Source organism: Populus euphratica, unplaced genomic scaffold, assembly GCF_000495115.2.
Source record: "Populus euphratica unplaced genomic scaffold, PopEup_1.0 scaffold282.1, whole genome shotgun sequence".
In the NCBI taxonomy this organism is placed as follows: Eukaryota; Viridiplantae; Streptophyta; class Magnoliopsida; order Malpighiales; family Salicaceae; genus Populus; species Populus euphratica.
In genome coordinates this window covers 208005-233643 of record NW_011500163.1, presented here as the reverse complement: position 1 = coordinate 233643, position 25639 = coordinate 208005, and the positions used below count along the sequence as shown (strand labels likewise).

The 25639-nt window shown below is 31.0% G+C and overlaps 1 protein-coding gene across 1 annotated transcript; it reads left to right on the top strand.

Annotated features, from left to right (window-relative positions):
* The first annotated feature begins 8592 nt into the window (after positions 1 to 8592).
* Positions 8593 to 9847, top strand: LOC105111206 (uncharacterized). Its single transcript, XM_011006505.1, has 2 exons — positions 8593 to 9049; positions 9182 to 9847. Exons 1-2 carry the CDS (start codon positions 8834 to 8836, stop codon positions 9599 to 9601), a joined length of 636 nt encoding a protein of 211 aa, XP_011004807.1. The 5' UTR covers positions 8593 to 8833; the 3' UTR covers positions 9602 to 9847.
* The last annotated feature ends 15792 nt before the right edge of the window (positions 9848 to 25639 follow it).

The window sequence follows — 25639 nt, the reverse complement described above, 5'->3', positions numbered from 1 at the left end:
TACTATTATTATTATTATTATTATTATTATTATTATTATTACTATTGTTGTTGTTGTTATTGTTGTTTTATAATTGTTGTTTATAATTTGTACAATTAACCTCCCTGTGGTTCGACCTCGGTCTTGCCGGGTTATTTATTACTTTGACACTCCTGCACTTGGGAGAAGACATCAATCTTTTAGTCATGTCACACAGCCTCCCTAACCTAATCAATTAAGCTCGAAGGGATGTTTTAACATCTAATATCCTAAAGTCAACTGATTTGGGAGCTATTAGCCTATTGCTTGTTATATGGGTTAAGGAGAAAAGCTTAACGAAATCAAACGTTGTACTATCTACGTATCAACATCTACAACCTGAGTTACTAAGTTCATAAGGGTGTCTCAACACCTGATACCTTAAGATCAACTGGTCTAAGAGTTATTAGCCAGAAAACTCATTATACAGGTTAAAGATACATTGTGTTTTAAGTTATATGTATATATATTAAAAAAAAGGAATAATAATCTCAATATAAGGATGTTAACCTTATAAAAACATTAGAACAAAATATTATTCTCTTTTAATAAAAGCCCCATCATCCATGTTTTCATACATTGAGCATATAAAAAGAAGGTTTATTTATATCTTGTTTCAACAATATGGAACAAATATATAAATTTAATAAGAGTTTGTTTATTTGGATAGATTAATGGAAGTTGAATGATAAATGCCTTACTTTGTGGAACTTGTAAATTTTTTTTTCTATTTTAATGATTTGATTCCTAGGGACTAGTAATAAGGTGGTTAGGGGGTGTGATGAATACTTAAAAGTGCATTTTTATCAATGTTTTATATCATTATTTTGCACTTGAAGTATCAATAACTCCTCAACTAGAGTATGTTTTATAATAACAAGTTTGATAATATAAGATACCTTTAATTTATGATAAATGTTCATGTTAAATGTAGGTCATCGTATAAATAAAAAGATTGATTGATGAGTTTAACTATTGAAATTGAGAAGATAAATAGAGGACCAAGCTTATAAAAGAGATACTGGTTGAATGCAAAGTGGAACACCTTTTAATTATTGGATCATAACTGGAGCTATAGAAATTAGATTTAGGTATAATTTATATGGATAGAAAGCTAAGATATAAGCCTAAAAATTTCATGAAGAGTCCAAGATTTAAAATGATTGTTTTCAAGTTTAAATTATAGCAACAACAAAGAAGTCAGAATTTGTCTTACAGTCCAAACACTGTTCAGTGTTCAACCCATATTTTGAGTTCTAGAAGTCCAAATGTCCTCATTCTTATTGCTGGAAAGCTGATACAATTTTCTATAACTTTTATGCAAACTATTTGTTTAAGTTCTGATGTTAGGAATGACGTTTTTGGCAAACAAGAAGATGAGGATTGTTACCAAGTTAAGAAGTGGCCACCCACTCAACAATTAGTCATCAAATCAATAGTTCTGAATTTTGGCCTATAAAAGAAAGCATTTGCCATGCATTTATGCATCTTGATTTTCAGATCAAGATCATGTTCTTTCTCTCTCTCTTTATATTTTTGTAATATTTAAGTTTTTTTTTTATTAATCTCTTGTTTATGCTTTTCATTTCCTTTACTATACTTATATAATTATATTCTTATCTTGTTTATCTATGTTTCTCTTATTCATAATGTTCAGCTAAGTTTATTATATCAAGGTAAAAAGGTTTCACTAATATGTTAGGATAAGTATAATATAAACTAAATATGAACTTCAATCCTTATATCTTAAACAACTTGCTATTAACATGTCTTATCATTTTTATCTTATTAATTCTTAATACCTTGCTTGTTAAATGGTTAATTTAGATTTGTGTTGTATAACACTTAGTATAACAAATGCTTGACACTTTCATAGCCAACCATATGGAATAGTCTACACCTATGCTATGAAAGGAACTTGATTTGTTATTAACATAAGTTAGCATCATGAATTCCTGACAATATTTAAAAGTTTGGTGTTACTTAAATAAGATAATTAATATAATCATGTTAACAATTTATAATGAGCTATTAATGACAAATCATCCGATCATAACCTCTTTTGTGTGTGGTTTCCAGTTAAGTAATAGAAAACGTTTATATTACATTCATTTTTAATATCATTAATGGATCCTCTAACGTTGATATTTATTTTTATCATTGTTTAATTCTTATATTAATCTTACATCTCAAAGTCCTCTTTAACTTCTTATTCTTATTATTATTATTAATTTATATAGTTAATCTTCTTGTGGTTCGACCTTAGTCTTGCCAGATTATTTATTACTTCGACACTCCTGCACTTGGAAGAATATATCAATCTTTTGGTCATGTCATTAGCTTAACATTTTCTAGGTAGTTTTTGATGACAAAAATAATCTCTACAGTCTAGGTGTGATTGAAAAGTATCTAATTTTTTTATGTGTAACAAGAGTTCCTCCCCTGATAGTTTTAGGTGTATAACATGAATGCCCACATGTCCTACACGTGGTCAGCTCAGCATTTTTCAGGTAGCTTTTGATGACATGAATAATCTCTGAAGTCTTGGTGTGATTGAGAAGTATCTAATTTTTTTATGTGCAACAAAAGTCCTTCCCCTACTAGTTCTGAGTTTATAATAGAAATGTCTATATGTCTTACACTCGGTCAGCTTAGCATTTGCTAGGTAGTTTTTGGTAACTTGAATAATTTCTGTAGTCTATGTATGATTGAGAAGTATCTAATTTTTTTATATGCAACAAGAGTCTTTCCCTTGCTAGTTTTGGGTTTATAATAGGAATGACCATTATCCTGCACTCGGTCAACTCAACATTTTCTAGGTAGTATAACATGTAGAAGTTTGGACACCTGTCAATTTTCTAGTAACCTAGACCGAGGGGTTTTATTATAGACTTATTAGCATAAAAGTTCTCTTTTAGCCTATTCCATTCAGGCAAAATGCTTCTCGCTTATTTGATAATTCTATTATAATTGTCTTCACTCAACCTATAATTTAACTTAATGGTAAACACCTATACAATGACCAATAATTTACTGTGATTTATATAACCATCCCATAATGGTTTGTTAGAATCTTTTAAAAGATAAAAAAATCTGGACGTGTTTGTATTAGGTTCTTCATTTATGATTGAACATTGATTAGTATGACCTTGATTCATTTTCATCGCATCTATAACCATAGTTTTATAAGGATTATTGTTGTCATCTACAACTCCATGCATGTTGCTAGCATTAGAAGTTGACTCAACCATCTTTTCTAACATGGTCTTGTGAGGAATAAATATTTCTCTATATGCATACCAACACAGGTAATCCTTCATGAATTCTTTTTATAAAAGATGCATTGTTACAACATCTGGATCGAAAAATTTTGTTTTTACACATCTTGCATGGACATCTAATACCATCTCCACTAATATTTCTGAGACTATATGTTGCGTAATTAATAAAACCCTGAATCCCATTACAATAATCCATTATTCGCAATCCTTGGGGTGGATTTCGATGCATCTATGAATGATCATTCATCACTTCTATCGAACCTATATCAAATAATAATGACAACATGTATTAATTAACTATGTTAACTAAATAAATTTACAAAAATATTGGTTTAGCTCAAAATTATTCAACTTACTTTAATACTTCTCTTAATTCATTATCAATTATCTATGGACATATAAATTTATATACATTTACAGAAGTTAAAACTCTATAATAAAATTGATAAAATATAAAACAAACCTGTGAAACAAGCTATTATTTATTTTATCAGAACACAACTAAGGTAATAATTTGACATAAGTTTCAACAATTTCCAAACAAATATAATTTTACAAAATCTAAAACAAACCATAACATATATAAAATCATAAATCCATATGACAAGTTTGTTTGAGAAAAAATAATAAAACAAGTAAACACCCAAACAAAATATATATACTATAAAAATATACAATAAAAAAAATTAACATTTTAAAATTGTGTTCAAATTAAAAAACAAGATAGATTTGCTTACTTAAAATGAAAAATCCACCATAAAATTTCAATTAGAACATGAATGTTGTCAAATAGAGTATTGTTGTGACTAGAAAAATTATAAAAGGATGAGTTGTGTTGAAATAGGAGGGAATGCGCGGGGGGGGGGGTTGTTTTGTTGTAGAGGTTTTTTTAAGAAAGAAGTAAAAATAGGGCATGAGAAAGAGGAGAGTCGAGCGTCAGGTCATATATTAAATATTACTCATGGATTTACCGATGAAATTATTTTAACGGTAAATCTGTCAGCAATTTTGTCATTATAAATGACACATTACTGTATGGTTTGCTTGTTTGGATCTCACTGTAATTTTATCTATAATGACATTTGTAAAAACTTACATGTCATCAAACTTTTTTTTTTATTTCTTCTATTTTAATTGAGATTATCTTGGCATATATTGATGAAATATTTTCTTTGGTATTTACTAATGGAGTTAGCGATGGAAAAAATTTGGTTAGTAAAAATCACTGCAAAATATCGATGAAAAAAATCTATCGGTTTCTGTTTATATTCATCAATTTTCTAGTAGTGATTTAATCAATGAATAGTTATAGGCTGTGATGAAGAGTGATCAATTTTAGAATTGTCAATTCACTAGTGTTATCCAAAGATAATAACTAGGAGTTGAAAAAATAAACTAGACTATAGAATGACTATATTTAACCAATAATCAGAGTTTAAATCATTACAGTAAACTCATTATCACCCTATAGATAAATTAGTGGTAGATTAAGCACAACATAAAGTTAGAAATAAAAGATTATATTAGTAATGTAACTTAGGTAAAATGTTTTACAGTGATAATATCTTTATTTTTGTATAGCCAGTCATTTACTATAGATCTATACTAACTAGTTAGGGTTTGAAAATGATGATAATACTAGGTGTCAACTTCTTTTTTAATTTTTACCCAATTTTCTAAATATAAAACAATTTTTTTTTTTGTTTATATGGCTTCGTTGGAATGTCGAGCGTGACACTTATAAAATAAATACTTCAAAAAAATCATATATCAATTGACAAGATCAAAAAATTAATGTCTTCACCCAAGTGTAGGAGTGTCAAAGTAATAAATAATCTGGTAAGACCGGGTTGAACTATAGGGAGGTTAGCTATATAAATTATACTAAATTATAAACAATAACAACAATAACAACAACAACAATAATAATAAGAAGAAGTTGAAGAGTACTTTGAGATTGTAAGATTAATGTGAGGATTAAAACAATGATAAAAAAAATATCAAGGTTAGAGGAACCATTAATGGTATTTCAAATAAGTATAGTATAATTTTTTTTTATTACTCAACTGGAAACTACATACAAATGAGGTTCCAATCAGATTATAAATTGTTAACATGATTACATTAGTTATCTTATTCGAATAATGCTAATACTTGTAAATATTATCTGGTATTCATAATTATAACTTATGTTAATAACAAATCAAGTTCCTTTCATAGTACATCTGTGGGTTATACCATACAGTTGGGTTATGAAAGTGCTAAATATTTGTTATATCAAGTGTTATATAACATAAATCTAGATTAACCATCATCATCATCAATAACAACAATAATAATAAGAAGAATAAGAAGAAAAAGTTAAAGAGTACTTTGAGATTGTAAGATTAAAATGAGAATTAAAACAATGATAAAAAAAAATATCAAGGTTAGAGGAACCATTAATGGTATTTCAAATAAGTATAGTATAAACTTTTTTTTATCACTCAACTAGAAACCACACATAGAGGAGGTTCCAATCGGATTATAAATTATTAACATGATTACATTAGTTATCTTATTCGAATAATGCTATGGTATTCATGATTATAACTTATGTTAATAACAAATCAAGTTCTTTTCATAGTACATGTGTGGGTTATACCATACAGTTGGGCTATGAAAGGCTAAGTATTTGTTATACCAAGTGTTATAACACATAAATCTAGATTAACCATTTAACAAGCAAAATATTAAAAGTGAAGAAGATAACAAATACAAAACATGTTAGTATCAAGCATTAAGGTCTATGTTAAGTTTATACTATACTTGTTCTTACACCATTAGTGTAACCTTTTCACCTTAACATAATAAACTTAATTAAACATAATGAAACAGGAAACATAAATAATCAAGATTAGAACATAAATAATATATAAGTTAACTAAGTAAAGGAAATGAAATGAAAGGCATAAACATGATATTAATGAAATCAAAACTTAAGTATTATGAAAAATATAAAGAGAGAGAGCAAGAACACGATCTTGATATGAAAATCAATATGCCTAAATACATGAAAAATGCCTCATTTTATAAGCCGACATTTAAAACTATTGATTTGATAACTAATTATTGAGTGGGTGACTAACTCTTGACTTGGTAACAATTCTTATCTTGTCTGCTAAAAAGGTCATTGATAACATCATTGATAATGTCAGAATTTATATAGATCCTTATAAAAGTTATAGAAAATTATTTCAGCTTTCCAACAAAATGTTTTTAGTGCATTTAGACTTCTAAAACTCCAGATATGAGCTGAATACTAAACAATATCTGAGCTGCAGAACAGATTCTGACTTCTTCGTTGTTGTTAAGATTTGGACTTGCAAACAACAGAATTGAGTCTTGCATTCCACATGAATATTTTAGGCCTATGTCTTAGCTTTTTAACCATAGAAACCAAATTGAAATTTGATAAACCTACAATTAAAATGAATATTTACTGAACAGTGTTTCAGATTGGACTAAACCATCATCTCTTTTCTAAGGTTAACCTCTCTTTATTTTCTCAATATCAGTAGTTAAACTCATCAATCAATCCTTTGATTTATGTGATAGGTCTGCAATTAAAATGAATATTTACTATAAATTAAAGGTATCTTATAATATCAGACTTGTTATTATAAAAATGTTTTAGTTAAGGAATTATTGATACTTGAGGTGCAAAATAATAATATAAAACCTTAATAAAAATAAACTTTTAAATATTAATCATCAATTACATGTCTCTGGATTAATTAAGAAATCCAAATATCATAAATATTTTAAATAAAGCTCCTACATCAAATTTGATGTTTAAATACGTTGTAAAAAAATCAATGAGATGAAAGATATAGAAAAAGAGAGATTATTAGAGTTTTAATATAAAATCATTAATGAAACATCATCTAATAATTTAAAATTTTAAATTGATATGGTTTTTTGATGATTAAATTACCATGAGTTCAAATTTCAATAGCATTATTTTTTATTTAAAACTATAATTTTGTACAAGGAAGTGCAGGGGGTACCTATATAAGCTTCAATCTTAGAAAAAACCTCTTACTCGGTAGGATCTATTATTAATTTCTAACTAGTTCTTTGTTATTGCATTAAATTCTTGATTATTAAATGACCATGAGTATAAATATTACCTTTAAAATTATAATTTTAGTATAAGATAAGATATAGTGTAGACGAATGCAAGTTTGATTTTTAAAAACTTTAATTTAATATGGTGTATTATTAATTTCTAACTAGTTCGATCTTCACCTCAGACATGAGTTGTTTTATGGCTGAGACTGTTAAGAGCTTTAAAAGCATATTTGTTCATGGGAAGTGATTGTTTATTAAATAGCCAGCTGAGGAGGGTGATGAGAGCTTTAAAAGTTTTAGTTGCTTTGAGCGACCCAATTGTGGAAGTTGGAGTTATGAGCTATTAAAGATCCATAAGCATTCAAGACGACCTTCAACCGTATACAGCCTTCCTACATTTAATACACCCTCTCCACGCCTCTCCTCCTCCTTCACTCTCACCGCCTCTAATTAAAGACTGTACCAAGAGACTAATCGTGGCTCTGGTCTTTTGGCTTTTGGCTTAGCTCGGCTCGGCTCCAAAAATAAATATATTTACACTAGGATAAAAGCTGATGATACTATCATATTGGATATTGTTTAGTAGTGCGTACTCCTAACGCGATCTAGCTGGTGTTAATGTTTTCTACGTCAATTAGGAGCTATATATAAATATAAGCACTGCTTCAACTAATGGTTATTTTTCATTTGTAATTAAATTGTATCTAACTGCAGTAAATTGCACCACATATCGTGTAATTATTAACTTCAACAGTTCAAAGTTTGTGAATACGCCCGAACATCAACATTTTCAGCCCGCTACCAATGCATGACTCAGGGTGGCGAATTGATGTTACTGTATGGTGCATTGAAAAATTCCTACGCATTGCTATGATTAAATAATGGCATGTAGTCACATATAAAGTCTTGTGTGCTGTGTAAAATTATATAAATTGTGAGGTCATGGGTGTAGTTAAATTGGTTAGGTTTTAAAATTATTTTTTAATGATTATTAGTTTGAATTTTATAAATCTGAATTATTGATAATTTATATAATTATTAATTTCAAAATTTATAAAATTAATCAACTTAATATATCCAAGCTAATTCAAACTTCCACCTTAGTCTAAAAAAAAACTATATAAATGAAAGAAGGTCAAGGGTGCGCACAAATGACCAAGAAAAGCTGGTTAGGTTTTCACATCTTAGTCATAATTTTAGGACCAGCTTGGAGCTGTGGAGTCAAAGAGCCAACTTGGAAAGCACGTCATGCATAGGTAGGCTCTTTTGCCTTCAAAGTTGCCCTATTAGATTCTTCCTTGCAGTAATGTAACTGACCAAACAACGCAAACTCAGCCCATATAACTACCCAAGCCTTTCACCATATGGATCACATCACTTTAGAGTGAGAAAAGGTTAAAGTTCCTTTGTATAGTAGCTATATGGTCTCCTTTCAAGCACTCCCTTCTCCAAATGGGAGAAAGTCAATCCCAGAGCTTGATGATTCATCAAAGAAGAGAAAGAGGGAAGAGTCGCAAACTGAAGGGATTCTCGAGAAAAGATCAAAACCAGTGAGCACAAAATCTTTCTTTGAAGAAATCGAGCTGCACCGCGAGACTCCATTACCTTTGGAGTGGCAAAGATGTCTCGATATTCAGGTATTATTACATATCGCATGATTTGTTTGTATCATCATCATACATGTGTGTGTATACCAATATAATAACTCTAGCTAGCAAATATCAAATTAAATTAGAATCTTGATCTTTTTATCTGGTTTTTGCATGCAGTCAGGGCAGATACACTTCTATAATACAAGGACCCATAAGAGAACATCAAGAGATCCAAGGAAAAGCCCCGAGCCAGCAAGTCCTGATCATCATATGAGCTTAGATCTTGAGCTAAACCTACCATATGATCAATCACAAAGGAAAAGGTTTGCAAACGACCATATTACAAAGCAGAATTCCGATGGCTCCATCCGAGGTTTGGGTGATTTGTTCAAGGATTCTAGCAGAGATAAGGAGACTTCAGGAGGACTAACACGGCGTCCCTCGTGGTTAGCGTCTGAGAGGGATCAGCAAGAGATGGTAGCGACAGTGTGCACAAAGTGCCACATGTTGGTGATGCTTTGCAGGTCCTCTCCCGCCTGCCCTAACTGCAAATTCCTGCATCCACCAGACCAAAGCTCTCCTAAACTATTCAAGTAAAGGCTTAGCCACTTATGTAGTGATGAGGTCGACAAAGATCAAAGCCAAGTTTCAAGTTTTAGGGTGCTATCTATCCGGGAAAACAATCGATGGAGTTCATTAATTCCCTTCATCATCGTGGAATTAAAGGCTAAGAAATGACTGTTGAGAGAGAGGATTAGTACGTGGGGGACTAATTAACTTGTATGGTACACAAATTTATGAGAATATACAAATTAACTAAGGGACCCAATATCTATAATGATTCGTGGTGGTGGTGGTAGAGAAAATTTGGTTAATACCACACACACACACACACACGCACAAGGAACTCTGATTCACCGTGTTGTCTATGCAATTTTCGTGGCGTGCTTTGGATTTTCCTTTTATACCTGCTAAACATTATTTCTTGGTTTAATTATGGTAGAATTCATTCAATGTTTTTAATTAAAGATTTCCATAATTAAGAACTGCTTCCATAATGTTTCTCTTTTCTTGCTCGGAACTCGGATAGGTCACCATTTCTCTACCATTCAACTTGATGGTGCGCGCGCATACACGTGTATCTTTCTTTCCCTGTGCTATCGGTACTGCATTTTGAACCATTATATGTACACAGCTTTTATCACAGTCTCATGCAGATTCGAGCCAAGAAACTCTCAAATATCAATCCAATATGACGACAAAAAAATCCTCGTAAAGACAGAGACCCCGAGCACTTGCTTCAGCATCAGGTCTCCAATAACCCCAATATGTCCGATCCAAGTATCTAACATTATGATCCCAAAAATTATATAATGGATCAACGTAGCTGGTGCTGATTGGCCGAAATTAGAATAACAAATTCGCATGCATGGTACAGCGAGACATTTTATCCATCGGACGGGGCTGAGAAATGTTGATGCGTACTCGATCAAGTAGCAACTCAGAAGATTAGAAACATGAATCTGATGCTCGGGACATGCATGGTTGCAGGATATCACCCGTGATTGTTTTATGATCTCAACTCCCAGGTGCTGGAACTTAGAAGAACCACACTAAAACTCTCATTTCTCTAGAAACCACGCTTGTTCAACAGAGAAAAAAAAATAAAGCACAAGGGACCATTTTACAAAACCCCCCAAATTAGTGGTTTTGAGTACCTGACACACTATTCAAACATGTTCGATTGACTGGGAAAAGGCTGGATTGTAGAGAAAAGTTCAGCTTCATCGTAACTCAAATCCCATATTTCACTTGAATGTGCCTAATGTGACTAATAGAAGAAAATACTACAATACTGGTTCCCATGTCCAGTGAAACAACAAAGAGGACTGAAGATATTTGGACGATGTATTGAAACTGCTGTGGTTGTGATAGGACTGCACACTATGAGAAAATAAAATGCCTAACTGTAATTCTGCAAAATTCGATAGAGATGTATCAGCCTATTATTATGCATATCGTTGCTTGTGCTGTGGATCTGAAGGAAATGGCAATGGATGCAATTTCCAGGCAGGTGATGGTTAATTTCCAGATGGTTTCAGTCTGAAACTTGCCATAAGGGCAATTGTTGGAAAAGAATAACAGGTTTGGTAATTAATTTATAAAAACAAAGCTAAAAAACAAGAATAAAAATGAGAGGAATGATATTTTTATTAAGAGGTTTTTTAGAAGATAAACCTTTATAGCTTTTTTCTATGTTTCTTTATACTGGTGTATTATACTTTTGATTATAAGTCTATTTTAAATCATATAAACACACATGATAAGGAAGGATATAGTCAATACTTCTTTGTTAAGAATTCCATTGAGAAAAACATTATAAATATCAAACTGATAAATCTTCTAATCATACAAAATCATAATGGAGAAGATTAATCTAACGGTCACCTGCTTGATAACAAGACTATTTAAAATTATATAGAGACTTATGCAATCTACACATGAGAGGGAATGGCATAATCAATAAAATCTGTAAGTTGTTTCACGTAGACCTCGTCATCAAGAACTTTATTGAGAAAGACATTATGAATATTAAGCTGATAAATCTTTCTATCATACAAAACCACAGTGGAGAAGATTAATTTAACAGTCACCAGCTTGATAACATGGTTAAAAGTTTCAAAGTAATCAATACCTTCTTATTAAGTAAAACCTCTAGTAACTAGGCGCGTCTTATACCTCTCAATGGTGCCATCAACCCACTGTTTTATCTTATACACTCAGCGACTACCAACAACATTTATTGAAGGATAAAAGGGAACCAAGGTCCAAGTTGCGTTAACGCGCAAAGCCTAAATGTACTCGTGCATAACACTATGCCAAACCTCTTACCTGTTAGCATAAAAAAAAGTAATGGGTTTATAGATAGGAGGAGACACTACTCGACAGATTATAGCATCAGTGGCGGTTATAGACGCTATTAACAGTGTTGTTTTCGGTTGCCAAGGATAGAGGACCATGGGATATTGACAGGTAGTAGGTCAAGGGGGAGAAAAGCATGCACCTATAAGCTGCTAGAGAGGATACGAAGAGAGATCAAAACAAAGTTGCAAATTGATTGGAGAACCTAGAAAATGGCTAGATTGCATAGCATAAAATAAAAAACATGCAGCGGATTTGGTCTTCTTTACAACAGCAGACCTAGAAGAATGAACTTCTGTAAGAAAAGAATTTGTTCCTGTATAGTGATCATTAGAAAAATAAGTAGATGATAACAGTATCGCACAGCTGGGTGGTGATGGAATGGTTGTAGACTTGGTAAGCAAATGTTAGATTTTGAGGGGGTGCGATAGGTGATAGGTAAGGGTGTTGGTTTGGTGAGTTTGTGAGGCAGTAGGCTGGAAGTTTTGGGAAGAATTCAAGGTTAAGAGATGTGTAGGTTTTGAGTAGGTAACTAGTTGTGTTATCTGTTCAAAATTTGCAAGAGAAAACACATCTTCATGAAAACAAACATGACAGGAGATATAAAGGTGTTGAAATGCTAAATCAATACAATGACAACCAAGATGAGAAGAACTATATCCTAAGAACACACATGAAGAGGAATGAAAATCCAACTTATAAGCATGATATGAACGCAAAAAATAAATAAATAAACATATCCAAAAGTACATAGAAAATCATAGGCCCTGATTGTTTGCTAAATAGTAGTTTTCTTTTGAAAAGTGAATTGCAGGAAAGTAAATTCTGGAAAAGTGAGTTATTTTTTGATATTTGGTATTGTAATGGAAAATAAGTTAGAAAACACTTTCTAGTATTTGGTTATGTCATGAAAAATGAGTTGAAAAATAATTTATTAATATTTTATTTTTTTCAAGTTTATTAAAATAATGAAAAAAATCTTACAAATTAAAAAGTTGAATGAGAATGAAATTGAAAAAAATAATTTCATAAATTATCTCAAATAAAATAAATAATAATCAAAATAATAGAGATCAAATCAACAAATAAAAAAATTAAATATGAAGAAATTAAAATAATAATAATAATTACCATTTCATAAATTATTTCAAATAAAATAAGTATCAATCAAAAGAATGGGGATAAAATTTAATAGATAACAAATTATAATAAGAAAAAAGCAAATAACAATTATAAAAAAAAGACCAAAGTTAATATATATATGAGATTGAAAAACATACTTTTCTAGAAACCAAGCTAAATTTTTTTTGACTGAAAACTGTTTTTTGTTAATCAACTTTTCTAATGACAAACAAAGAAGAAAAGTTTAGAAAATGGCTTTCCAAACGAGACAGTAATCAAGAGTACAATGAAATAGATACTTAAACAAATATTTATTTTGGAGGATAAGAGGAGACATGCGATTAATAAGATATATTAAAGATTCAAATGTATTGTTTCACAATTTCACAATTGTAACTGTGCACTACATTATCCTAGAACGGTAAAACTGGTTTCAATAATATATCAATAACAACACACAACGATGTCATTCTACTCATAGGTATGAGGAAAAATTAAAGAGTGATGAATACCAATAATTTAAAGGAATTGATTTAACTTATGATATTTACCATCTTAATCATTTTGAACATATTTAATTTTACATGAAAATTGATGCTCAATAAGTGTTTGAAAATGATGATGGATTTTGCAACAAGAGGATAATACCATATATGTTTGGTATGTGCATAAATAAAGATAAAGAAAGTAACCAAAACCATCAGAAGAAAACATAGGGGCAAGGCCCTAAACATCGCTAAATATTAAATCAAGTGAGGTAGTAGTTTTGTGACTCATAAGGTCGCAACTAAAGATGTGATAACTTACTTAGTGGACAAGTTTGACATTAAGCAAAAGAACGTCTAGAAGTATAAATTATTTTATTTTTAGAAACTAACAAATTTAAAATATGAAAAGTAGAATGACCTAATTAACAATGCCATAGATCAATAGTCACGGAGATGCAAGGAGATCAATAAGGGATTGATGTGCTAGAAGACTCAGATAGGACATAGAGACCATTATTACTCTAAATGGAAAAGAGCACAACCTTAGTGAAATTAAAAATAAACATTATTATTATGATAAAATTTTTGAACATAAAATAGTGGTTTGGTAATGTATAGCACATGAAGAACTTTAAATAATTTAAAAATGTGTTTTAGGGAATGCAACATGGTATGTCCAATATTTAATATGGCAAGGCCTTTACCTTCACTAATATGCAAATGATCATTACTAAAATAGGATTCAAAATCAGTTAGAGTTGCAAGGTCAGGTGTAACGTGTTGGTTTGTGTCAGTGTTTGAGAATCAAGTAACACCACAAATGTTCCCAACAACAAGGTGGGTAGAGGGTTGATACGACCAAACGATTGATGTTTTCTTCCAAGTGTAGGAGTATCGAAGTAATAAGTAACCTGGCAAGACCAGGGTCGAACCACAGGGAGGTTAATTGTATAAATTATACATAACAATAATATACCAATAATAACAACAATAATAGTAACAATAATAATAATACTACTAGTAGTAGTAGTAGTAAAGATGAAGAAGAAGTTGATGAGAACTTTGAGATAGAAGATTAACGTAAGGATTAAACAATGATAACAACAAATGTCAAGATTAGAGGATCCACTAATGGCATGTCAAAAAAGTATAGTATAAACTCTTATTATTCAATTGGAAACCACACACAAATGAGGTTCCAATCATATTATAAATTGTTAACATGATTATATTAGTTATCTTATTCGATTAATGCTAATACTTATAAATCTTGTCAGGCATTCATGATTATAACTCATGTTAACAACAAATCAAGTTCCTTTCATAGCTTAGATGTCAGTTATACTATACAGTATGGGCCATGAGAGTGCCAAGTATTTGTTGTGCCAAGTGATATACAACATAAATCTAGATTAACCATTTAACAAGCAAAGTATTAAAAGTGAACAAGATAACAAATACAAAACATGTTAGTATCAAACATTAATGTCCATGTTGAGTTTATACTATACTTATTCTTACATTATTAGTGTAACCTTTTCACCTTGACATAATAAACTTAACTAGATATAATAAAAAAAAGAAAAATAAATAAATAAAATAAGAACATAAATAAGATAAAATTTCACTAAGTAAAGGAAAGAAAATGAAAGGCATAAACTTGATATTATTGAAAGAAAAACTTAAGCATTACAAAAATACAAAGAGAGAAAGCAAGAGCATGATCTTGATCTAAAACCAAGATGCCTAAATGCATGCCAAATGCCTCCTTTTATAGGCCAAAATTGAGAACTACTGATTTGATGACTAATTGATGATTCGGTGGCTATATCTTGACTTGGTGACAATCTTTATTTTCTTATTTGAATAAAACGTCATTGTTAACGTCAGAATTTTAACACAACCAAAAGATTGATATCTTCTCCCAAATGCAGGAGTGTCGAAGTAATAAATAACCCAGCAAAACCGAAGTCGAACTACATGGAGCTTAATCATATAAATTATAAACAACAATAATACAAAAACAATAATAATAACAATAGTATTACTACTACTACTACTACTACTACTACTACTACTAATAATAATAATAATAATAGTAATAGTAATAGTAATAGGACAGTTTTGAACTTCTTTGTTGTTGCTATAATTTGAACTTAAAAATGGTTTTTTTAAATCTTGGGTTTCATATAAAAGTTGTAGGCCTATGTCTTACCTTTCCATCCATATAAAGTAGACCTAAATTTGAGATCTACAACTCCAGATATGATCCAATTACCGAACAGTGTTCCGGTTTGGATTGCACCGACATCTTTTTTCTAAGTTTGGCCATCTCTTTGTGCTTTTAATTTCAGTTCTTAAATTCATCAATCAATCCTTTTATTTATGTGATAGACCTGCATTTAAAATGAACATTTACCATAAATTAAATGTATCTTATATTATTAGATATGTCATTATAAAACATGCTTTAGTTAAGGAGTTATTGATACTTTAAGTGCAAAATGACGATACAAAACCTTGATAAAAATGCACTTTTAAGTAGTAATCACACCCCCCAACCAGCTTATTACTAGTCCCTAGTAATCAAAGCGTTAAAATAGAAAAATACTTTGCAAATTTCACAAAGCAAGGTATTCATCATTCAACTTCCATTAATCTATCTAGATAAACAAAATCTCATTAAATTTATATATCTGCTCAATACCTCTTAACAAGATATAATAAACCTTTTGTACTGAATATATCAACATATAATTATGGGGCTTTTCTTGGAAGAAAATAAAATTTTTGTTCTAATGTTTAAGGTTAACTTCCTTGGGTTGGGATTATTATTATTTTTTCTTTTTTCTTTTGAATATATATACATATAACTTAAAATACCATGCATCTTTAACCCATGTAACGAGCTTTCGGCTAATGACTCCCAGACCAGTTGGTCTTAGGGCATTAAGTGTTGAGACACCCCTACGAGCTTAGTAATTCGGGTCGCAGATACTGATATGTAGATAATGCAATGTTTGATTCCATTAAGCTTTTCTCCTGAACCCATGTAACAAGCATTGGGCTAATAGCTCCCAAGTCAGTTGACTTTAGGGTATTAGGTGTTAAAACACCCCTTCGGGCTTAATTGCTTAAGTTAGGGAGGCTACGAAACCAAACTTATCTACATTTTTATTATCATCATTTTTTTCTTTTTTTTTCTTTTTTTTGTGTTTTTTTTAATTATATACTATCCCTTTCCCTTAGTTGTTACCTTTAACAAAAGAACATAAATAATATAATAATCCAATGTGCAACCCACAATCATATGTTAAAGTGTGTGTGTGTAAATTAAGGTTTAAGAATACATGTTAAATGAGTATATGAGTAGAATTAAGTGATAACAATGCGAGAGTTTGTAAACCTGAATATTTCAAGAGGTATTATGATAGACGTTATTAAGAATGACTACTAACATTGTCTCAAGAGTCATAAAAAGATCTCCTTTACTCTGCCATCATAGTAACAATAATTTTGCACATGCTTTATGAAATAGAAAACAAAGTTAGTTAATTGTTTTTTTAGCTACTACCCTCTTCCCCTAACCAAAACGAGACATTGTCCTCAATGTTCTAAGGTAGAAAGATAGAGTATAGAAGATATCACCTGAAATAACAAACACTGACAAACCTAAAACACACTTAAACAAAAATAAGAAATAACAAAACACAATAATAAAATAAGAAGACACAAAAAATTTACAAATGAAGACTCAAATCTAATCTAAGCTTTTTACGGCTTTCCTTAGATGACCAATTTATGCGACTCATAGAGGGATCAATTACAGGAGTGAAAGATTGTAGTTGGTCAATCAATTGTTCAGCAGTAGCAGTAGAGATTATGATTTATCATGCAGAAGATGTTAGAAATTCCTGTTCCAGTGCATGATCAAGAAAATACAACAACTTATCATAATAACCATTAACATTTAACAGACCTATGAGTTTATTGTGAATGTGCAATTGGGCATAAGAGAAAATATGAAAGATCTCTTCCAATATGCCTAGACCACCTAGTAAAGCAATGAAGACATCAGCATGGTTAAACATTGCATTAATTTGAGCTAACATTGTGGAGACCTAAAGTTCCTTTCCAATTGTTTTTCCAATGATGTCCCCTTGTGCTAAAGCTTCGAGGACGACCCCTAAAACTTGACTACCTCCTAAAAATACAGCTATTGACACACCTCCCATTAACCCCAGACTGCCTCCCTCATACACTAAATGAATCTTTCTCTCAACTAGTACGTGACCAAGATGATTTGCTGATTTTAAAAACTCCTTTTCTTTCCCAGGACTTGATTCACTGAAAACACAAATATTTCTTATCTGATGACTTGAGGAACTTGCCATTTTTACACACTTCTATTTTCGTTGAATGTATGGGTTGAGTAGAAATGAAAGGAAGGAAGAGAGGATTTTATACATGAGAAATTGAAAAGGCAATCATACCACCTATATGTAGGCTAGTTGGAGTCACACACACCCACACACTCTCTATTTATTTATTTATTAAAAAAATATATATGTATAGGTGGTTGTGATTGTGGCTCGCATCTTCCCTTGGTTTTACGTTCAAGAACGACTTAAACACCCTCTATGGGTTGGGGATAGGCTTCCCATCCAGTTTTCTTAAAAACTAGCAAACGAGGTCTTTTTTAGTCAGATTCCCAAGACTATGTCAAGCATGTTCTTTATGAAAATGGGTTCATAAGTCATGAATTGCACGATACTTATCTCGACTATGATGAGACTTAAGAGTCAATAGAAGATTATCTAAAGATTCTCTGTGTTTTGAAATAAATCCTGACTTTTGACAGTTTTCACAAGCTTTGCAGAATGCATGTGAGTTCTTGAACATGATGGGCCAATAAAATCCACTTTGTAAGATTTTTGCAGTTGTCTTTCTTGATGAGAAATGACCCTCACATGCCTTAGAATGACAAAATTTAATGACACTACTTACCTTATTGTCGGGAATGCATCTTTGAAATATTTGATCAGGATAATAATTGAATAAGTAAGGGTTATCCCAATAAAAATTTTGGACGTTGCTCAAAAATTTTCTTTTATCTTTAGTACTCCAGTGAGCTGGCAAAAATCCTGAAGCAAGAAATTTGATATTTTTAGCAAACCAAGGCATTGAATTAAGAGAAAGTAGAGATTCATGAGGAAAGTAATCATCGATTGGTGTGATGTTGGGTGTTAAATCTATTGTCACTTTTGATAAAAGATCCACATCAACATTTTCGGTGCCTTTTTCACCTTGATTTCTTCCTGATTGGTCATGGTATGAGAAAATAAAAGTGCTGGAGGGGAATCAGTTTTTTCTTTGCAATGTTCAGATTCAACCCCTTCCTTACCCTTGAAGATTGACTCATCATCCTTCTCACAAGGTTCAAGAATTGGTTTTTGAATAACCTTACCAGTACGAAGAGTGATAGCTGATTTGACTTGATCCATGTGTTGACTTCCAGAACTACTTACATTTGCATTGTATTGCCCTATGGGATTTTTCCATGGTTGAGATGAAAACTTACCTTTCTCTTAAAAACTGAGAGCAGATATGAATTTAGCAAGAGTATCTTTAAAATTTGTTATGTTTTGAGTAAGTTGAGTGTTGATTGTCTCTTGCTTTTCAATAAATGCATACAAAGTTTAAAATCTGTTATGCTTTGAGTAAGTTGAGTGTTGATTGTCTCTTGCTTTTCAATGAATGCATACCAAGTTTCCTCAAAATTACTTCTAGGAGGTGGAACATAAGGAGGTGTATATCCATAAGAATTTTGGAAATTATGGTTTGCTTGAAACTGTGGTGGTGAAGTTTGTGCATTGTCACTCTTCCAACTGAAATTTTGGTGATTTCTCCAACTAGGGTTGTACGTTTGCGAGTATGGGTTATGATTGGGCCTTTGGAAACTATTTAAAGCATGAGCTTGTTCATGGAGACATTCCTTAAAAGAAAGCAAGGTTGGACAACCATTGGTTGAGTATTCATTTGTTTCACAGATTTGACACGCAATATCTTGAATATATTTTAATTGACCACTCTTTTTTAATTCTAGTGCGTCGACTTTTTTAACTAAATATGCAAATTTGGCTTGGAGGTCATGATCTTCCCTAAGGTTGTACATACCTCCGCTAAATGTATGAGGTTGAGTTTTACTCGATGCCTCATAAGTACCTGCGGTGTCCCAATTTTGAGCATTTTTATCTAACAAGTCTAAGTACTCCATTGCATCATCAGGGTCTTTATCTTCAAAAGTTCCATTGCACATCAATTCAACCATTTGCCTATCACTAGGTGTTAACCCTTCATAAAAATATGAAACCAATCTCCATGTTTCAAAACCATGATGAAGGCAAATATTAAGCAAGTCTCGATACCTATCCCAATATTGGTAAAATGTTTCTCCTAGTTTTTGAGTGAAAGTGGCGATTTATTTTTTAAAAGAGTTTGTTCTGTGAGATGGCAAAAACTTCTTTAAAAACTGTTGTTGGATTTCATCCCAAGGACGAATGGATCCTGGTCTCAAATTTTATAGCCATGTTTTAGCTTTATCTTTTAATGAAAAAGGAAAAAGCTTTAATCTGATGGTGTTCATGCTATAATTTCAATCATTATCTGTGTTACAAACCTCCTCAAATTCCCTTAAATGCAAGTATGGATTTTCCAATTCTAAGCCATGAAAAGAAGATAAAAGTTGAATAATGTCTGGTTTAAAATTAAAATGAGATGCATCAGGAGGAAAAACTATACATGATAGTGCACTTGTTCTTGTGGGATTCATGTGGTCTCTAAGTGTTCTAACACAGTTATTCTCATTACGAAGTGATTGATTATCTTCTTCGACCATATTTTCTGAAAATGATGAGGATACCCTACAAAGTCTACCACTTAATATACGTGACCACACTCTCATGCATGTGGAGGAGTAGAATAAAAGGAAGAAGAAAATAAAAGAAGAAGAAATAAGAACAAAGAAACAAAGTTATATATAAGAAAAGAGAAAGGAGAAAATAAAATAAATACTATAATTTATACAAGAACTTACCTCCTCGGCAACGGTGCTAAAAACTCGACACGACTAAAAGATTGATGTCTTCTCCCAAGTGCAAGAGTGTCGAAGTAATAAATAACCCGGCAAGATCAGAGTCGAACCACAGGGAGGTTAATTGTATAAATTATAGATGACAATAATACAACAACAATAATAATAGTAATAATAATAACAATAGTAGGAATAATAATACTAATAGTAGTAGTAGTAGTAGTAGTAGTAGTAGTAGTAGTAGTAGTAGTAGTAGTATCAATAATAATAAGAATAATAATAAAGAAAAAGAAGGAGGAGAAGAAGAAGATGATGAGAACTTTGAGATGAAATATTAACATAAGGATTAAACAATGATAACAATAAATGTCAAGGTTAGAAGATTCACTAATGGTATGTTAAACAAGTATAGTATAAACTCTTATTATTCAATTGAAAATCACACACAAAGGAGGTTCTAATTAGATTTTAGATTGTTAACATGATTACATTAGTCATCTTATTCGATTAATGCTAATACTTGTAAATCTCATCAAGCATTCATGATTATAACTTATGTTAACAACAAATCAATTTCCTTTCATAGCTCAGGTGTCAGTTATACCATATAATATGAGCTATGAAAGAGCCAAACATTTGTTGTACCAAGTGTTATACAACATAAATCAAGATTAGTCATTTAACAAGCAAAGTATTAAAAGTGAACAAGATGACAAATACAAAACATGTTAGTATCAAACATTAAAGTCCATATTAAGTTTACACTATACTTATTCTTACACCATTAGTGTAACCTTTTCACCTTGACATAATAAACTTAGCTAAACATAATGAAAGAAAAATAAATAAATAAATAAAATAAGAACATAAATAAGATAAAAGTTAACTAAGTAAATGAAAGGCATAAACTTGATATTAATGAAAGCAAAGCATAAACATTACAAGAAATACAAAGAGAGAAAACAAAAGCATGATCTTGATCTGGAAACCGAGATGCCTAAATACATGGTAAATGCCTCCTTTTATAGGCCAAAATTGAAAACTATTGATTTGATGACTAATTGATGAGTGGGTGACCAACTCTTGACTTGGTGACAATCCTTATCTTCTCTTGTCTGCCCAAAATATCATTGATAACATCAAAATTAAAGCCACTTGAAGACATTAAAGTTGTAGGAAATTGTATTAAATGTCTTGTGTAAAAACTTTAGGTCATTTGAACTTCTAGAACTCTAGATATAGGTCAAACATTGAACAATGCTTGGGCTAGAAGACATATTTGGACCTCTTTGTTGTTGCTCGAATTTGAACTTGAAAATAGCATTTTTAGATCTTGGGCTCCATATGAAAGTTGTAGGCCTATGTCTTACGTTTTCATTCATATAAAGTAGACCTAAATATGAGATATAAAGCTCTAGATATGACCCAATTACCAAACTGTGTTCCAGTTTGGATTGCACCGACATCTCTTTTCTAAGTTTGACCATGTCTTTGTGCTTTCAATTTCAGTTCTTAAATTCATCAATCAATCCTTTTATTTATGTGATAGACCTGTATTTAAAATAAACATTTATCATAAATTAAAGGTATCTTATATTATTAGATACGTTATTATAAAACATGCTTTAGTTAAGGAGTTATTGATACTTCAAGTGCAAAATGATGATACAAAACCTTGATAAAAATACACTTTTAAGTAGTAATCATAAAACATTCATTAAGAAAATGAGAAGATAAACATTAAGATTCATTCATATCTTAAAGAACTTACCTCAATCACCATCATCCTTGATTTGGATCCAAGAAAGAAATTAGCCAACCATGATTATATATAAGAACACTTTAATAAACATGAAATAACTTGAATCAAACTGAAACAATAAGTTTTTCAAAATAAAGAACTGGAATCTACAAAAAAGAACATAACACAATTTCAGTAAAAATTTGGACACAAATATGATGCTAACTTTGGACAACAAATTAGACCCTCCTAGAAGCCTTTTTTAGAGATATTTATTAGAGACATATTTATAGGAAATTATGTTACCTTCCCAGATCATTAAAGAACAACTCATTTGGACAGCTGAGTCAAAAGGTATGGGAAAAACACCGAAAAGTGTTCTGAAAAATCAAATCAGGCTAGCTTTGCAACCACTTTGGTGCACGTTTTTCTTCCGCATTTATGAGCTGTCTCTTTCTTCTTTTTGACCCAAAATAATGTAAAAATGTCCCCTCCAGCTTTCCATCCATGTGCTTGCCTTCTTGGATCAATGGATTACCCAAAATAAATCAATTGTTATTTGTTGTGTGGACAAATAAGATAATGGATTGTGCTTGGGCTAATTTTAAGGCTAATTTGGAGCTGAATTTAAGCATTATATAAGGATACAAATGTAACTATTATTTAGGCTAAGATTAACATTAAAACCTTGAGTGTTTGATGATTAAATAACCTTGAGTGTTTAATGGTTGAAGTTTGCACACAACATAAGGCAAGTTTGGGCTTGAAATAAATCATATGATATTCTTTTCTAGAATTGGAATAGAATTGATTTTTGGGACAAATTTGGAGCACTTATTTGAACCAAGATTTGCTTTAAATTTCAACTAAATTTCTCTTTAATTCTTTGTTCTAAATTCCGACGTTAATGTTTTTGACATAATTCGTTTAAACTCCAAAAACCTAGCAATTCTTCAACTAAATGTCTCTTCAATTCTTTGTTCTGAATTCCGACGTTGAATTTTGTGAATTAATTCATTTAAGCTCCAAAAACCTATCGAAACATTAAAACAAACTTCATTACTAAAAAACACATCAATTATTATAAAAACAACCAAATAAAAACAATAAATACATATGTAAAATAAGAGACTTAATGACACTTTTGATGCACAATCACACCCCCCAACTTAGATTTTGCTAGTCCTTAAGCAAAACAAAACATAAAACCTTTAAAATAAAAATAATAATAATAACAACCATAATTAGGCTCGATTCATCACACTTGAAGGACCTATCATGCAGACATTAGTATCTTCAACTTAGTGTATATAGAATAGCAAATAAAGAAAAATAAACATACTTAGATTCTCTAAATCAAATATCCATACAAAATTCAAATTCAATCGTATTTATCATGTAGTCGGCAACCAACATAATTGATTCATACGAAAACTCAACTTGTAATCTTCCCTTCTCACCAACACAAACAAGGTAGCAAACTAGAGAAATATCTATATTTTTTTTTTCTTTCTTTTTTTCTTTCTTTGTTTTTTTTTTTTTTTAAGATATGATTTATTCTTTGTCTTTAAGTTGTCACTTCCCTTTTGACGCGAATACAAACATTTGTGATGAATGCACCCGGTTACTCACAAATTCATAAACTTAAAATGCTTTTGATACTCATATTTCAAGCTGCCGTTTGACGTAAAGATAAACATTTGTGATGAATACCCCTAGTTACTGAGCAACTCAAAACATTGGAGTAGATAGAACTTTGTACATATTTATTTATTTAATCATCTAATAATTATTACTCTATTTACTTAAACCTTGTTTAGGACTAGATCAAAAGGGATGATCACAAGTAAAGCATCACACTTATCTTTTATGCATAATCACACAACTTACACAACTTTTACAAGGAAAGATGTACTTCAATAATCTTAAAGAGAACCAAAAGTATGTTATATCTTGCTTTATAAGATATTATATATCCCAAATTAAAGCATGTAATGTTCCACACAATAATGAATCCAAAAATGTAATGAATATCTTAAACAAGTCTTAATCACCTACGGATGCAATTTTTTTTTTCAAACAAGCATGACCATATCAAGCATTCAACATAATTAAATATCTAAAATTAAGTTTTACATTACCTCAATGTAAAAAAAAAATAGAGAAGAAACGAATAAAGATTAGAAAATTATGACTCCTTTTTTTTTTTTCAAAAATGAATGTCTGATTGAATTGGATATGAACTGACTTCATGCTTGATTCTTTTTGTTTTACCTATATATCACAACTAAAAAAAAACATCGAACCAATTTTATTTTTTTTGCATAAGGAACCTCACACCCCCTAACTTAGAATAATGCATTGCCCCTAATGCATGGACAAGTAAATATAAGAGTTGGAAAACTAAAAGAAAAAGAAAGAAGAAGAAAAAAATCATTACTTCTGATACTATAATGGTATTAGATCTTCAAGATCTAATGTCTTAACTTCAACCGCAAAGTTTTCAAGATAAGGTTTTCAATCGATGACCATTTACTTTGAAAACATTTCCATTCTTAGGATTTTCTACGTCAAAGGCACCATGTTTAGAGATGGATTTAATCATAAGTGGACCAATTTTGTCCTCAACTTCCCAGGAAAGAGATGTAATCGTGAATTATACAAGAGAACCTTTTGACCAACATGAAAGGATTTTCTAAGAATATGTTTATCATGCAACGTTTTCATCTTATGTTTTGAAATTTTTGCATTTTCATATGCATCATTTCTCAGCTCCTAATTCATCCAATTAAAGCTTTTTATTTTTTCCAACCTCGTTTTCATTGTTATTGAATTACCGGATGACCCAATATGCACAGTGCTTAATCTGAACAGGGAGATGACAAGGCTTCCCATAAACTAACCTATAAGAAGACATTCTTAAAAAGGTCTTGTAAGCAATACGATATGCCCACAAAGCATCAACTAGTCGTAAGGACCAATCTTTATGGTTTGGCTTAACTGTTTTCTCTAAAATATTCTTGAACTTTCTATTTGCCAATTCAGCTTGGCCACTAGTTTTTGGGTGATAGGAGGTACTGACCTTGTGAATTACACCATATTTTCTCACCAATATCCCAACGGGCTTTTACAAAAATACTTTCCCCCATCACTAACCATAGCCCGGGGCATGCCAAAACGAGAGAAAATATTTTCTTTCAAGAATTTGACCACAACTCGATGGTCATTGGTTCGAGATGCAATGGCCTCCACCCATTTAGACACATAAT

Coding starts and splice junctions, on each gene's coding strand:
- LOC105111206 (XM_011006505.1), top strand. CDS start 8,834: ATGGTCTCCTTTCAAGCACTCCCTTCTCCAAATGGGAGAAAGTCAATC. Junction 9,050..9,181: donor AAAGATGTCTCGATATTCAG/GTATTATTACAT, acceptor TTTTGCATGCAG/TCAGGGCAGATACACTTCTA.